The sequence below is a fragment of the Mytilus edulis genome, chromosome 13, assembly GCF_963676685.1.
Source record: "Mytilus edulis chromosome 13, xbMytEdul2.2, whole genome shotgun sequence".
In the NCBI taxonomy this organism is placed as follows: Eukaryota; Metazoa; Mollusca; class Bivalvia; order Mytilida; family Mytilidae; genus Mytilus; species Mytilus edulis.
Genome location: NC_092356.1, coordinates 65,359,461 through 65,374,978, shown reverse-complemented (window position 1 = coordinate 65,374,978; position 15,518 = coordinate 65,359,461). Strand labels below are relative to the sequence as shown.

Sequence of the window (15,518 nt, the reverse complement as noted above, 5' to 3'; positions counted from 1 at the left end):
AATATTCTTTGGTCGACAAAAGCAATAGAAGACAATGGACTAAGATTGCAGTTTACAATCGTAGTACTTTTCTCACTTGGAAGATTGATACTTTGTATGCCTTTCCCTTGTATACAGCATAGCAGTGATCCCTCTTTGTGCGTTGTTCCATAACATGAATCAGGGGTTGGGATGGATCTTATGGATTTTGTATGACATGTACTTGCTGTTGTACATCTGATGATACAGCTACAGTTTGGTTATCAATATATGTAACATCCGAATGAAAGCTGGATGCTGTGGGGATTTTTAAAGTGAGTTCTCCATGTGGATGCAATATTTGTATACAGTCACTGTTATTTTTACAATCGCAAAGCACAATCTTTTCATCTGGAAGAATACAACATCCAGTAAACTCTCCACTTAGATTGATAGTATGAACCAAACTGAGTTTGATATCATTTATAGATTTGTTACCCGAACCTACCAACTGTGCCTCTGTATTCTTTGCACTTTCCAGTGTAATATGACCAGAGATTGTCTGTAATTAGATTATTCCTAAACTCTTTACATACGCAAGAAAGTCTGGAATAAGCTTATTGATTTAACAGGTAAATGTCATTTTATCTAATTTACCATCGTCCGCGAATGTCTGCAAGTACTGATTTGCGGTGGCAGTTTTTGCAATTATCTTTCGCATGCCAAAGAACGTTTGTAGATCTGATCCATATTTACTGAGGTCTTCAATCTGTTGCTGAAAATGTTCAACATTCGCTTTCTCCTTTATAACCTGTTGTAAAATCATATCAATACCACTGTGGCACTGATCATCAACTATTTCACATAGCTCTGTTTTCAGAGCGCTTTCAATTTGATTTAGATGATTATTAATATTTTCTCTAATCTGAGTTATTTCTCGAAGTGCTGATTCTTTCTTTGTCTTGAGGTCAATTAAGTTCTCCTCAAGATGGTTTTGTAATTTCGAAAACTTTAGTATGATCTCCGATACACCCGTCTTAGCTTTTATAAAATGTTCAGACGTTTTTACATCGTTGGTTAGCTTACTGATACGAACCACGTTTTCACAAGTCATGTGTTCTTCTAAACACGTAAGGCAGAGTAAACAGTCATGTGATTGACAAAACAGTTGATATTTGTCGTCGTGTAAGGGACAATGTCCCTCAACTAAAGAAAAAGAGGTACCAAGAGATAGGTAGTTCGCCATTGGTATCAAAGAATGATGTTGTAAAGCTTTGATAATTGAATGGAGATCTTTACATTCGGTACATAGAGCTTGGTTACATTCGGAACACCAGTCGCTTGAAGGCTTAGTGATATGACGTTGTTCACATATACTGCAAAATTGACGATTTGTCGTCATTTCTGAAAAATATGAAAGATTTATTTTATTTAATGTTTAAATGGTACTGACAAGTGTACAGGAGAATAAGTGACAATTCGAGGTGGAGGATCAATTGAATGTATTTTTATTTTTATTTTGCCCGCAGAATGTCTAACCAACCAGTATATACATTCAGGTAACAGTAGTTTAACTATGTCCAAATCTCATAAATAGACTCAGAAGTCAGTTATATATGTAAAATATAAAACCAAATCTGAGGGAATTGCATGAATTCCAAAAGAAGCGACACCGGGTGCATCGACAAGGTAAATAAATAAAAAAAAAAATCCGGGCTACAAATTAGAACTGAGGGAAACACATCAAATATAAGAGGAGAACACGACACAACAAAAACACAACAATAAAATGTACACACATAGAAACGAACTAAACAATGACCATTTTCCTGACTTGATACAGGACATTTTGGAAGAAAAAAAATGGGGGGGGGGGGGGTGAACCTGGTTTTGTGGCTAGCCAAACCCTTCCGCTTTTATGGCAATGTTAAACATCACATTAAAATGACAACCTTACATGACAGGACTACAATACAAGCTAATGGGAGAACATATAGGACAGCGAAACACACAAATAATAGCTATTAAAAGGTACCAGGTTTATAATTTGCCAGATGCGTCCTCTGATATGCATGCATCATCCGTCATGTAAATCCACATTCAATGAAATTTACAATCGGTTAAAGGCAACCATCGGTCAAATTATAGGACTTATAGAGGATATGACTATTCTATCTTCTTTAAAGATTAAGACTGTGAAAACATGTCGCTGGAGAGGTAACACAGACATATCGTATTTGTCAACGTATGTAGTGTCTAACCAGGAGTCGTACTCAAAATTCAGAGCTGCAGCTGTCTGTTTGAAATACATCAATGTTTGTGTTAGAATAAGGACTATTTTAAAATGCCTATTCATAATAGTAGACGTGCATGTTAGTATAACTTGACCCCAGTTGTTTGTATTGTTCGTGTTCGTTATTCGTTAGTTTTACTTGTTTTTTGGGGTGCACTGGTTGTTTTACGTTGCATTTGTTGTTGCCACGGTATTTTCAGTTTGTTATCGACTTGTTAGTTTGAATATCTATTTGGTATCTCTTCTATAGTAATAAGTCCATTGTATGGTTCTTAGAAAAAAAGCAAAAACTACCAAATAAATTCCAACTCATCCGTCTAAAAAGTTTTAACAATTAAGACTCTTTTATACAAACTATACAATGTATTTACAACAATGGTGAAATGTCTATTGTATATGGAGGATAATTAATGAAATATATTTGCCAAAAATCTGGTTTATGAACGACGACAGTAGTTATCATAGTTCATACCTTTGTGTCTTTTTTTTTAGAGGTATTGACACTTTCTTTATTCTTTATTCAAAATATTTTAGTTTAAGAGCGTGACAATTTGAAAATTTAATGCTTTTGGTTTTTTTTCTTTTCTTTTCAAACCGTAACTGTTCCATTGATGTATCTCCGTTTTATGTAAATACATACATATATACATAAAGATACAAATTGTATCACTTACTATTATTTCTGAAATGGAAAAAACTCGCTTTGAGATTGATCTTAACATGTGTTAAAATTCCAATTTAGAACAGAAAGAATTCCACAATACTCAGTTATATAATTATGGAAGAACCGTTTTCATTTAGAACTTTTAATATTCTAAATAAATAAAAGTTTATAGAAAAATGTACGAGTATTTGTGCTTGTCCCCTAAAATATCATATAAACTAACATCAAGGCTGTCTTGATCATATATCTAATATATAAAACAGTATCAATACTACATACGTAATTAACGTCACGAGAGGTCATATGATATGTTTTGATAGTAGATTTAATATGTAAAACGTGAATTCAAAGTAAGTTTGTGAAATATTACTCAAAAATTAAAGATAATATCAAACACTTACCGATTTATAAGTTTTTAGATAGCAAATTTCCCATAAGTTAACGGATATTTAAGTGTCACCTAGTAGTGACGATAGGTGTATAACTATTTAACTGCAAATATTTTACATAAGGCGTCGCTTATTTGAATAAGACACTATTTGTATTGCATAAATTGTCATGTACATATATACAAAAAGGGTATTGGAAGTCAAAATTAAAATAATACAAATTCATCGATTTTATAAGTTGTGCATCGTTAAAATCATTCCATCGTATTTAAATGTATAATTTAAGTTGTTTGTTTGTAAACTGTTATGCTTCACGCATTATCAAGGATAGGGACATGGATCATTTAACAATATAAATCAAACTTTAAATTACATAAAGGTGAAAAGCTGCATTTAATCAATATGGAAGTTATATATAAAAAAGAACAAATAACAAATAATAAAAAAACCGGATGTTTATCTTAGCAACTTAACGTATTTGTTTAAACTTATATAACTTTATAACACAATATTTAATACAGGATACATTTGCAAATTGTTTCAAAATGGCGTTTTAAAACTACTCGGCACAAATTAAACACATTTCTATCAAATACATCAAAACGTTACCATGTAATGCTTCATTTGCCGAAATACATAAAAAAATAAGTTCCACCACTGCATGTTATTTCAACGGATCAGTCAAAGAAGCCCATTATTACAATAGTTACTTAATAAACATGGAAATTTCGTGACTAATTACACATAACAATATTTAACGATCATAAGGATCAGACTTAAACCAGGAAAATATCATAAGAGTGAAACCTAACCTATACCCACATATATCATAAACACAGATACATACCCACACAGATTGGATTTTTAAAATTAAATGATAAATTTACCTTGATTTAAACCATTGGAAAGTCACTCATTGAATGTCAGCCAAGAAATACATTTTACATATGATATGTAAACGTGTACTATATCGCATGGCATTTTAACTTTATACTGCTGACGAGATTTACAATTTATGAAATTATTGTTTTTAATTAAACATGTTAAAACTCTTATTTACCTACTTTACTAAAGAAATATAGAGTCAACGCGACTTCTAAGGAGAGCAGTGTACCTAACCTGATAATTACTTCACAGTTCAGCTAGTAAGCAAGCTAACTTAATATATTGCTTTTGCCTACACACTCAATGCAATCGGCTGTAACTAGAAGTACTACTTCAGCTTTTAGCATGATGATGATGATGATGTACACTCAATGCAATCGGCTGTAACTAGAAGTACTACTTCAGCTTTTAGCATGATGATGATGATGATGATGATGATGATGATGATGATGATGATGATGATGATGATGATGATGATGATGATGATGATGATGATGATGATGATGATGATGATGATGATGATGATGATGATGATGATGATGATGATGATGATGATGATGATGATGATGATGATGATGATGATGATGATGATGATGATGATGATGATGATGATGATGATGATGATGTTTTAGAATATGCAAATGTTTATAGTAAATATAAAATATAACGTATTTTTCAAAGTAACCTACGGTAGTTTTACGTGATAAAGTCAGTTTTCCTACCAGCTATAACCATTTTTTATCAAACAAATAGACGGATACGTTAATAGAATTATTATGCTTGGTATGTAAGTGCCAGAATGCTAGAATGATATAAAACTTACAAGTACATGTGAAGAATGACTATCTCTTTTTCGGCTTTTTTTTTTACAACGATGCATGGGTTGGTCTGTCCTTAGAAACTTATTTCAGATTTGTAACGTATAGACTTTCTCACGTCAAACTTGTGTAATTGTGCATTCTAGATTGATTTGCATTCTATATACAATTGAGTACAACTCTTTCAAGTATTTTCGACATTTTTTGTTTGAACATTTGCCATTTGATAAATGACTTTCCGATCTGAATTGTCCTCGCAGTTCGGTATTTTTGCCATTTTGATTATTTTCGAAGGATATTTAAGAAGAAGTTGAATACACATGAGTATACCTGCATTCTGTATTTATTGTCTAATTGTTGTTGGGATATATACAAGAACCGGTCACTTTTTGTTTTGTTAGATGTATTTTTGTTAGTATTGATATTTTAAACTTTTCAACTTGCTTTTATACTTCGTTCTTTTGCTGTACTGTTACACCAATGTCCAAGGTATAGGTAGGGTTGTGATCCCGCTTACTTGTTTAAACACGCTACATTCTGTATGTATTTCAGAGGGCGTCGTTTGTTGGTGGTTACATATTTGTTTTTCCTTCATGTTTGGTTCATTAAAAAATCCGTTAGTTTTGTTGTTTGAATTTTTTTTCATTTGTCATTTCGGGGCGTTTTATAGCTGATTCTGCGGTATGCGCTTTGTCAGTTGTTGAAGGCTTTACGGTGTCTCTCTTTTTTTTTCTATGGTCGGGTTGTTGTCTCTTTGGCATATTCCCCATTTCCATTCTCAATTTTATAGTGACTTATTTCTATGAATTATTTGTACGACCACTGATGTCAATTTGCAGACGAAAGTTTTCTATGACCTTTGTTTGGAGGAACAGCTAAAAAGACATCAGAGATCTTACAAATAATTCATAGAAATAAATCAAGGAGAAACACAAAATGACAATAACCTTGAACCTACAGATCTGGAACTTTATTTAAAAGAGAAGAGAAATGTATGGTTATACGTACATTGATAGGGAAAAGTTCAAACTGGTCTATCCGTCCTTCAATATACAACTTATCGTGGAAGTGGCGAGATACCAAAAAAGTACGCGCGAACTAATTACAACAAAGAATCGGCAGATACCTAGGAGACATTTAAAACTAGTATACATCGAAGATCTCGAGAAACTAACACCATAGCGGCAGACAAAAAGACAGACAATATAAAAATCACTAAATGTAGTAAGAAAACTAAAGATGTAAATGCATACAGCTACGGATAAAAAGCGTCTCGTGACAAAGTGTGACCCTTGTATCTTATACATGTTATAGTCTCACAAACTAAGTGTCAACGTTATCCAGACAATGGACAATATATCTACTGTGTAAAGCAGAGTTCGACTAGTACAATTATCTATCATGACTAATAATTTTAGAAATCCTAATTACAAATTTAAGCAAACTTTACGAAATGTGAATTACTCGGAATTTCGCAGCCCCAATTGCCGCAATCACCAAAAACACAAAAAAACAAACATAGAAAAAACTCAAAATAACAAAAAAACAATATATAACACGCATTTGGTTTATGTTCTTTTATGATACATCAAACAAAAAGCCGGTATTTTTTCGATTACATATCAGGAGACGATTTTTGTTTTTGTCATAACAAATAGCATAAGGTTTAAGAAGTCCATCTTTTTCCGATAGCAGTTGTCTATGATGTTGTCCGTCGGCAGACAATACAACGAGTTTATTCTGATTGTAGCTAACAATGTAAACATTTCCCACATTGTCAACTGCAATTCTACGAAGATCTTTCACAACAGATGCGTTTCTAAATGTCCAGATAATATTACCCGTGTCCATATCACAGCAAGTCACACTATTTCTTTTTTGGTTAGTATAAAATATTCTTTTGTCGACAAAAGCAATAGAAGACAATGGACTAAGATTGCAGTTTACAATCGTAGTACTTTTCTCACTTTGAAGATTGATACTTTGTATGCCTTTCCCTTGAATACAACATAGCAGTGATCCCTCTTTGTGCGTTGTTCCATAACATGAATCAGGAGTTGGGATGGATCTTATGGATTTTGTATCTACATTTATGACATGTACTTGCTGTTGTACATCTGATGATACAGCTACGGTTTGTTTATCAATATATGTTACATCCGAATGAAAGCTGGATGCTGTGGGGATTTTTAAAATGAGTTCTCCATGTGGATGCAATATTTGTATGCAGTCACTGTTATTTTTACAATCACATAGCACAATCTTTTCATCTGGAAGAATACAACATCCAGTAAATTCTCCACTTAGATTGATAGTATGAACCAAACTGAGTTTGATATAATTTATAGATTTGTTACCCGAACCTACCAACTGTGCCTCTGTATTCTTTGCACTTTCCAGTGTAATATGACCAGGGATTGTCTGTAATTGGATTATTCCTAAACTCTTTACATCCGCAAGGAAGTCTGGAATAAGCTTATTGATTTCACAGGTAAATGTCATTTTATCTAATTTACCATCGTCCGCGAATGTCTGCAAGTACTGATTTGCGGTGGCAGTTTTTGCAATTATCTTTCGCATGCCAAAAAACGTTTGTAGATCTGATCCATATTTACTGAGGTCTTCAATCTGTCGCTGGAAATGTTCAACATTCGCTTTCTCCTTTATAACCTCTTGTAAAGTCATATCAATACCACGGTTGCACTGATCATCTACTAGTTCACATAGTTCTGTTTTCAGAGTGCTTTCAATTTGATTTAGATGAGTATTCATATTTTCTCTAATCTGAGTTATATCTCGAAGTGCTGATTCTTTCTTTGTCTTGAGTTCAATTAAGTTCTCCTCAAGATGGTTTTGTAATTTCGAAAACTTTAGTATGATCTCCGATACACCCGTCTTAGCTTTTATAAAATGTTCAGACGTTTTTACATCTTTGGTTAGCTTACTGATACGAACCACGTTTTCACAAGTCATATGTTCTTCTAAACATGTAAGACAGAGTAAACAGTCATGTGATTGACAAACTAGTTGATATTTGTCGTCGTGTAAGGGACAATGTCCCTCAACTAAAGAAAAAGATGTTCCAAGAGATAGGTAGTTTTCTATTGGTATCAAAGAATGATGTTGTAAAGCTTTGATAATTGCATGGAGATCTTTACATTCGGTACATAGAGCTTGGTTACATTCAGAACACCAATCACTTGAAGGCTTAGTGATATGACGTTGATCACACATACTGCAAAATTGATGATTTGTCGTCATTTCTGAAAAATATGAAAGATTTATTTAATTTAATGTTTAAATGGTACTGACAAGTGTACAGGAGAATAAGTGACAATCCGAGGTGGAGGATCAATTGAATGTATTTGTATTTTTATATTGTCCGCAGAATGTCTAACCAACCAGTATATACATTCAGGTAACAGTAGTTTAACTATGTTCAACATGTTCAAATCTCATAAATAGACTCAGAAGTCAGTTATATATGTAAAATATAAAACAAAATCTGAGGGAATTACATGAATTCCAAAAGAAGCGATACCGGGTGCATCGACAAGGTAAATAAAGGCAACATTAGTATACCGCTGTTCGAAATTCATAAATAGACCGAGAAAAAAACAAATCCGGGCTACAAATTAGAACGGAGGGAAACACATCAAATATAAGCGGAGAACACGACACAACAGAAACGCAACAATAAAATGTAACACACACAGAAACGAACTAAACAATGACCATTTTCCTGACTTGATACAGGACATTTTGTAAGAAAAAAATGGGGGGTTGAACCTGGTTTTGTGGCTAGCCAAACCCTCCCGCTTTAATGGCAATGCTAAACATCACATTAAAATGACAACCTTACATGACAGGACTACAATACAAGTTCTTGGGGGAACATATAGGACAGAGAAACACACAAATACTAGCTATTCTAATATGACGTTCTTCTTTAGCTTTGGGTACAAAGCCATGTTCTAATTCGAATAGAACATGGGCTGCACGTGATTGACGTCACAATTGAAATTGCAACGTCAGATGAATTTCGAACAACGCCAGAGATCAAAATGGACATTTTTGTTGGTGTTCTTCGCTAGGAAATTAAATAAAAACATTCTAAAAGTAAGTTTAAATGTTTCTGTTCTTTTTTTTATTGACAAACTGTTGATTTTTCTATAACGTTTTTATTCATCAAATCAAAATGGCGACATTTCGAGCGTCTACTATAGGTCCGCTTCGAAGTAGAAAAGTTCAAATATTCCTATTAGAATCGAAATAATTCTATTTTTCCCAGATGCGTCCTCTGATATGCAGGCATCATCTGTCATGTAAATCCACATTCAATGAAATTTACAATCGGTTAAAGGCAACCATCGGTCAAATTATAGGACTAATAGATGATATGACTATTCTATCTTCTTTAACGATTAAGACTGCGAGAGCATGTCGCTATAGAGGTAACACAGACATATCGTATTTGTCAACGTATGTAGTGTCAAACCAGGAGTCGTACTCAAAATTCAGAGCTGCAGCTGTCTGTTTGAAGTACGTAAATGTTTGTATTGAAATAAGGACTATTTAAAATGCCTATTCATAATAGTAGACGTGCATGTTAATATAACTTGACCCCAGTTGGTTGTATTGTTCGTGTTCGTTAGTCTTTAGTTTTACTTTTTGTTGTTGTGTGTACTGGTTGATTTTCCGTTGTATTTGTTGTTGCCACGGTATTGACAGTTTGTTATCGACTTGTTAGTTTGAATATCTATTTGGTATCTCGTCTATAGTAATAAGTCCATTGTATGGTTCTTAGAAAAAAAAGCAAAAACTACCAAATAAATTCCAACTCATCCGTCTAAAAAGTTTTAAAAATGAAGACTCTTTTATACAAACTATACAATGTATTTACAACAATGGTGAAATGTCTATAGTATATGGAGGATAATTAATGAAATATATTTGCCAAAAATGTGGTTTATGAACGATGACAATAGTTATCATAGTTCATACCTTCGTGTCTTTTTTTAGAGGTATTGAAACTTTCTTTATAGTTTATTCAAAATATTTTAGGTTAAGAGCGTGACATTTTAAAAATTTAATGTTTTTTTTTTCTTTTCTTTCAAACCGTCACTATTCCATTGATGTATCTCCGTTTTATGTTAATACATACATATATACATAAAGATACAAATTGTATGACTTACTATTATTTCTGAAATGGAAAAAAAACTCGCTTTGAGATTGATCTTAACATGTGTTAAAATTCCAATTTAGAACAGAAAGAATTCCACAATACTCAGTTATATAATTATGGAAGAATCGTTTTCATTTAGAACTTTTAATATTCTAAATAAATAAAAGTTTAAAGAAAAATGTACGAGTATTTGTGCTTGTCCCCTAAAATATCATATAAACTAACATCGAGGCTGTCTTGATCATATATCTAATATATAAAACAGTATCAATACTACATACGTAATTAACGTCACGAGAGGTCATATGATAAGTTTTGATAGTAGATTTAATATGTAAAACGTGAATTCAAAGTAAGTTTGTGAAATATTACTCAAAAATTAAAGATAATATCAAACACTTACCGATTTATAAGTTTTTAGATAGCAAATTTCCCATAAGTTAACGGATATTTAAGTGTCACCTAGTAGTGACGATAGGTGTATAACTATTTAACTGCAAATATTTTACATAAGGCGTCGCTTATTTGAATAAGACACTATTTGTATTGCATAAATTGTCATGTACATATATACAAAAAGGGTATTGGAAGTCAAAATTAAAATAATACAAATTCATTGATTTTATAAGTTGTGCATCGTTAAAATCATTCCATCGTATTTAAATGTATAATTTAAGTTGTTTGTTTGTAAACTGTTATGCTTCACGCATTATCAAGGATAGGGACATGGATCATTTAACAATATAAATCAAACTTTAAATTACATAAGGGTGAAAAGCTGCATTTAATCAATATGGAAGTTATATATAAAAAAGAACAAATAACAAATAATAAAAAAAACGGATGTTTATCTTAGCAACTTAACGTATTTGTTTAAACTTATATAACTTTATAACACAATACAGGATACATTTGAAATTTGTTTCAAATAGGCGTTTTAAAACTACTCGACACAAATTAAACACATTTCTATCAAATACATCAAAACGTTACCATGTAATGCTTCATTTGCCGAAATACATGAAAAAATAAGTTCCACCACTGCATGTTATTTCATAAATATCATAAAAGTGAAACCTAACCTATACCCACAGATATCACAAACACAGATACATACCCAGACGGATTGGATTTTTAAAATTAAATGATAAATTTACCTTGATTTAAACAATTGGAAAGTCACTCATTGAATGTCAGCCAAGAAATACATTTTACATATGATATGTAAACGTGTACTATATCGCATGATATTTTAACTTTATACTGCTGACGAGATTTACAATTTAAGAAATTATTGTTTTTAATTAAACATGTTAAACCTCTAATTTACCTACTTCACTAAGAAATATAGAGTCAACGCGACTTCTAAGGAGAGTAGTGTACCTAACCTGATAATTACTTCACAGTTCATCTATAGTAAGCAAGCTAACTAAATATATTGCTTTTGCCTACACACTCAATGCAATCGGCTGTAACTAGAAGTACTACTTCAGCGTTTAGCATCATGATGATGATGATGTACACTCAATGCAATCGGCTGTAACTAGAAGTACTACTTCAGCTTTTAGCATGATGATAATGATGATGATGATGATGATGATGATGATGATGATGATGATGATGATGATGATGATGATGATGATGATGATGATGATGATGATGATGATGATGATGATGATGATGATGATGATGATGATGATGATGATGATGATGATGATGATGATGATGATGATGATGATGATGATGATGATGATGATGATGATGATGATGATGATGATGATGATGATGATGATGATGATGATGATGATGATGATGATGATGATGATGATGATGATGCTGATGATGACGATGATAATGTTTTAGAATATGCAAATGTTTATAGTAAATATAAAATATAACGTATTTTCAAAGTAACCTACGGTAGTTTTACGTGATGAAGTCAGTTTTCCTACCAGCTATAACCATTTTTTATCAAACAAATAGACGGATACGTTAATAGAATTATTATGCTTGGTATGTAAGTGCCAGAATGCTAGAATGATATAAAACTTACAAGTACATGTAAAGAATGACTATCTCTTTTTCGGCTTTTTTTTTACAACGATGCATGGGTTGGACTGTCCTTAGAAACTTATTTCAGATTTGTAACGTATAGACTTTCTCACGTCAAACTTGTGTAATTGTGCATTCTAGATTGATTTGCATTCTATATACAATTGAGTACAACTCTTTCAAGTATTTTCGACATTTTTTGTTTGAACATTTGCCATTTGATAAATGAATTTCCCATCTGAATTGCCCTCGCAGTTCGGTATTTTTGCCATTTTGATTATTTTCGAAGGATATTTAAGGAGAAGTTGAATACACATGAGTATACTTGCATTCTGTACTTAGTGTCTAATTGTTGTTGGGATGTATACAAGAACCGGTCACTCTGTGTTTTGTTAAATATATTTCTGTTAGTATCCGTCTGATGATTTAAACTTTTCAACTTGTTTTTATACTTCGTTCTTTTGCTGTACTGTTACACCAATGTCCAAGGTATAGGTAGGGTTGTGATCCCGCTTACTTGTTTAAACACGCTACATTCTGTATGTATTTCAGAGGGCATCGTTTGTTGGTGGTTACATATTTGTTTTTCGTGCATGTTTGGTTCATTAATTAATCCGTTAGTTTTGTTGTTTGAATTAATTTTTTTATTTGTGATTTCGGGGCGTTTTATAGCTGATTCTGCGGTATGCGCTTTGTCAGTTGTTGAAGGCTTTACGGTGACTTACAGATGTTAATTTCTATTTATTCGGTCTCTTGTGAAAAATGGTCTCATTTGCATTTGTACTACATTGTCTCTAATTTTATTGGGGTTCGTGTTGTTTATTCTTTAGTTTTCTATGTTGTGTCATGTGTACTATTGTTTTTCTGTTTGTCTTTTTCATTTTAGCCATGGCGTTGTCAGTTTGTTTTAGATTTATGAGTTTGACTGTCCTTTTGGTATCTTTCGTCCCTCTTTTATAATTAATACGTAAAAACAATCATGCAAATCAACATTCTATTTCATCCTGTCACACTTTAAATACTACCTTTTTTTTTTTAAATCAAAATATCCCAACTATAGGTGTTAGAAATCAACAATATAGTTATATTCTCTCTATCACTGTCAATGTATAGCAATCAAACATACCACCTACCGACTTTAACTTTTCCGAATTTCAGAGGAAATATTCTAGAAGGCAATCTTTCTTAGACTGTTTCGAATTTGCAGTCATATGAATCCAACTTTCAGTTGAAAGCAGCCAATACTAACGATGGTTTCGCATTGCCATACGCTAGTTATAAGGAGGCAGATAACTAAAATATATTGAAATTGAATTCCAGTTTTAATAGTAGTACATTAACATTGGCAGTTTATTGAAGTCCAAATCATCCGCGCAGATGGACCTGGTGCAGTTTACTCTATAAACCTAGGTTACCTTCGGTATATGTCCTGTCCGTAAAAGGAGTCTAATATATTGTGATGGAGTATAATTTATCGCGATGTCTATCAGATATAGATTGCACAAAATTATAAAGCCATATTCAAACATTTTTTGATTCGATTTGTTTAAGTATCTTGATAAGAAGATTTCTTTTAATTAAAAGATCTTGATAAGCGTAGTGACGTCGCAGAATAAGCGCAGCGAGAACATGGTATAATAGTAGCGGGATCGTTGTAGAAGCGTAATGAGGACGTAGTAGCATCGTGAAAGCAACGAAAATTTATATTTTCATGCCGCTCATACCGCGACCTCACCACGATCTGAATTTGTTTTAGATCATGGTGAGCGTGGTGCGATCGTGGTCTAGTGGGACTGGGGCGTAAAATCATATGTTAAAACTTTCTGATTTTTAAATGTTACTGAAATTATTGATGCAATGCATGTTTATAATTTATATAACGTTTGATCGAAAAAAACATATTTCATTCAATGGTTATTGATAGAAATTTTGGCTACTAATGCACCTTAGGTTTTGCCGTAAGTTTTCATTTTATTATTTAATGTCGTAATTGCATTTGTTAAAAGATTTATACATTACATCAATTTTTCGGACCTTTCGGATACTTTGACAATTCAGTAAATATTTTTTTTTTTTTGAAAATTGATAAGACCATTAAAGGTTAACTATTAAACACATGCATGACAGTTGTTGTCCATTCGTTTGATATGTTTTAACTTTTAATTTTGCCATTTGATGAGGGGCTTTCCGTTTTGAATATTCCTTGGATTTCAGTATTTTTGTGATGTTACTTTTTATGGACTTTTTTAACATGAAAATTCGTTGTCTTGACAAAATTTTCAGAAATAAGACTGTTGAATTATTATATCAGAAACATGTGCTGAAAGGAAAACCAGTGTTGAAGTAAGAAATCAAAGAGTTTGACTAATACAATTATCTAACATGACTAATAATTGTATAGATCCTAATTAGAAATTCAAGCAAAGATTAACAACATATGATTTGTTCGTATTTTGCAGACACAATTGCCAACATCTTACACACAAGTTTCTCTACTATTTGTTTTTCATTAAAACACAGATACCATCGTTAATAAACCCAATAAAACAAAACGATAAAATAGCAAACAATGTTAAAAAACACGCATTTGTTTAATTTCGTTGCTACATCAAACCCATATTTTTTCGATTAAAAATTAACAGACGATGTTTGTTTGTTTTTGTCATAACAAATAGCATAAGGTTTTAGAAGTCCATCTTTTTCCGATAAAAGTTGCCTATGTTGTTGTCCGTGTGCAGATAATAGAACACGTTTATTTTGAATGTAACTAACAATGTAAACATTTACTTCATTGTCAAGTGCAATTCTACGAAGATCCTTCAAAACAGAGGTGTCTCTGTACGTGCATATGATATTATTCATATCAATATCACAACATGTCACACTATTTCTTTTTTGGTTAGTATAAAATATTCTTTTGTCGACAAAAGTGATAGAAGACAATGGACTAAGATTCAATTTACAATGAAAGAACTCTTTTCTCTTTGAAGATTGCTACTTTGGATGCCTTCCCGTTGAATACAACATAAATAAATGCAACAGTAGTATACCGATGTTCAAAACTCATAAATCGATAGAAAAAAACAAATCTGGGTCACAAACCAAAACCGAGAGGAACGCATTAAATATAAGAGGAGAATGTTGACACAACATTAAAATGTGAGTTGTTGCATAACATGAATCCGGGGTTTGCATGTTTCCACATTTATTATAAATACTTGCTGTTGGACGTCTGAAACTACAGCTACCGTTTGTTTATCAACATAGTTAC

At 32.3% G+C, this 15,518-nt stretch overlaps 1 protein-coding gene across 1 annotated transcript; it reads right to left on the bottom strand.

Annotated features, from left to right (window-relative positions):
- Positions 1 to 6,569: 6,569 nt before the first annotated feature.
- Positions 6,570 to 10,731, bottom strand: LOC139501396 (uncharacterized). Its single transcript, XM_071290448.1, has 2 exons — positions 10,599 to 10,731; positions 6,570 to 8,270 (listed from the first exon to the last, which is right to left on the bottom strand). The coding sequence occupies exon 2, from the start codon at positions 8,266 to 8,268 to the stop codon at positions 6,586 to 6,588; it is 1,683 nt and encodes a 560-aa protein (XP_071146549.1). The 5' UTR covers positions 8,269 to 8,270; positions 10,599 to 10,731; the 3' UTR covers positions 6,570 to 6,585.
- Positions 10,732 to 15,518: the final 4,787 nt, after the last annotated feature.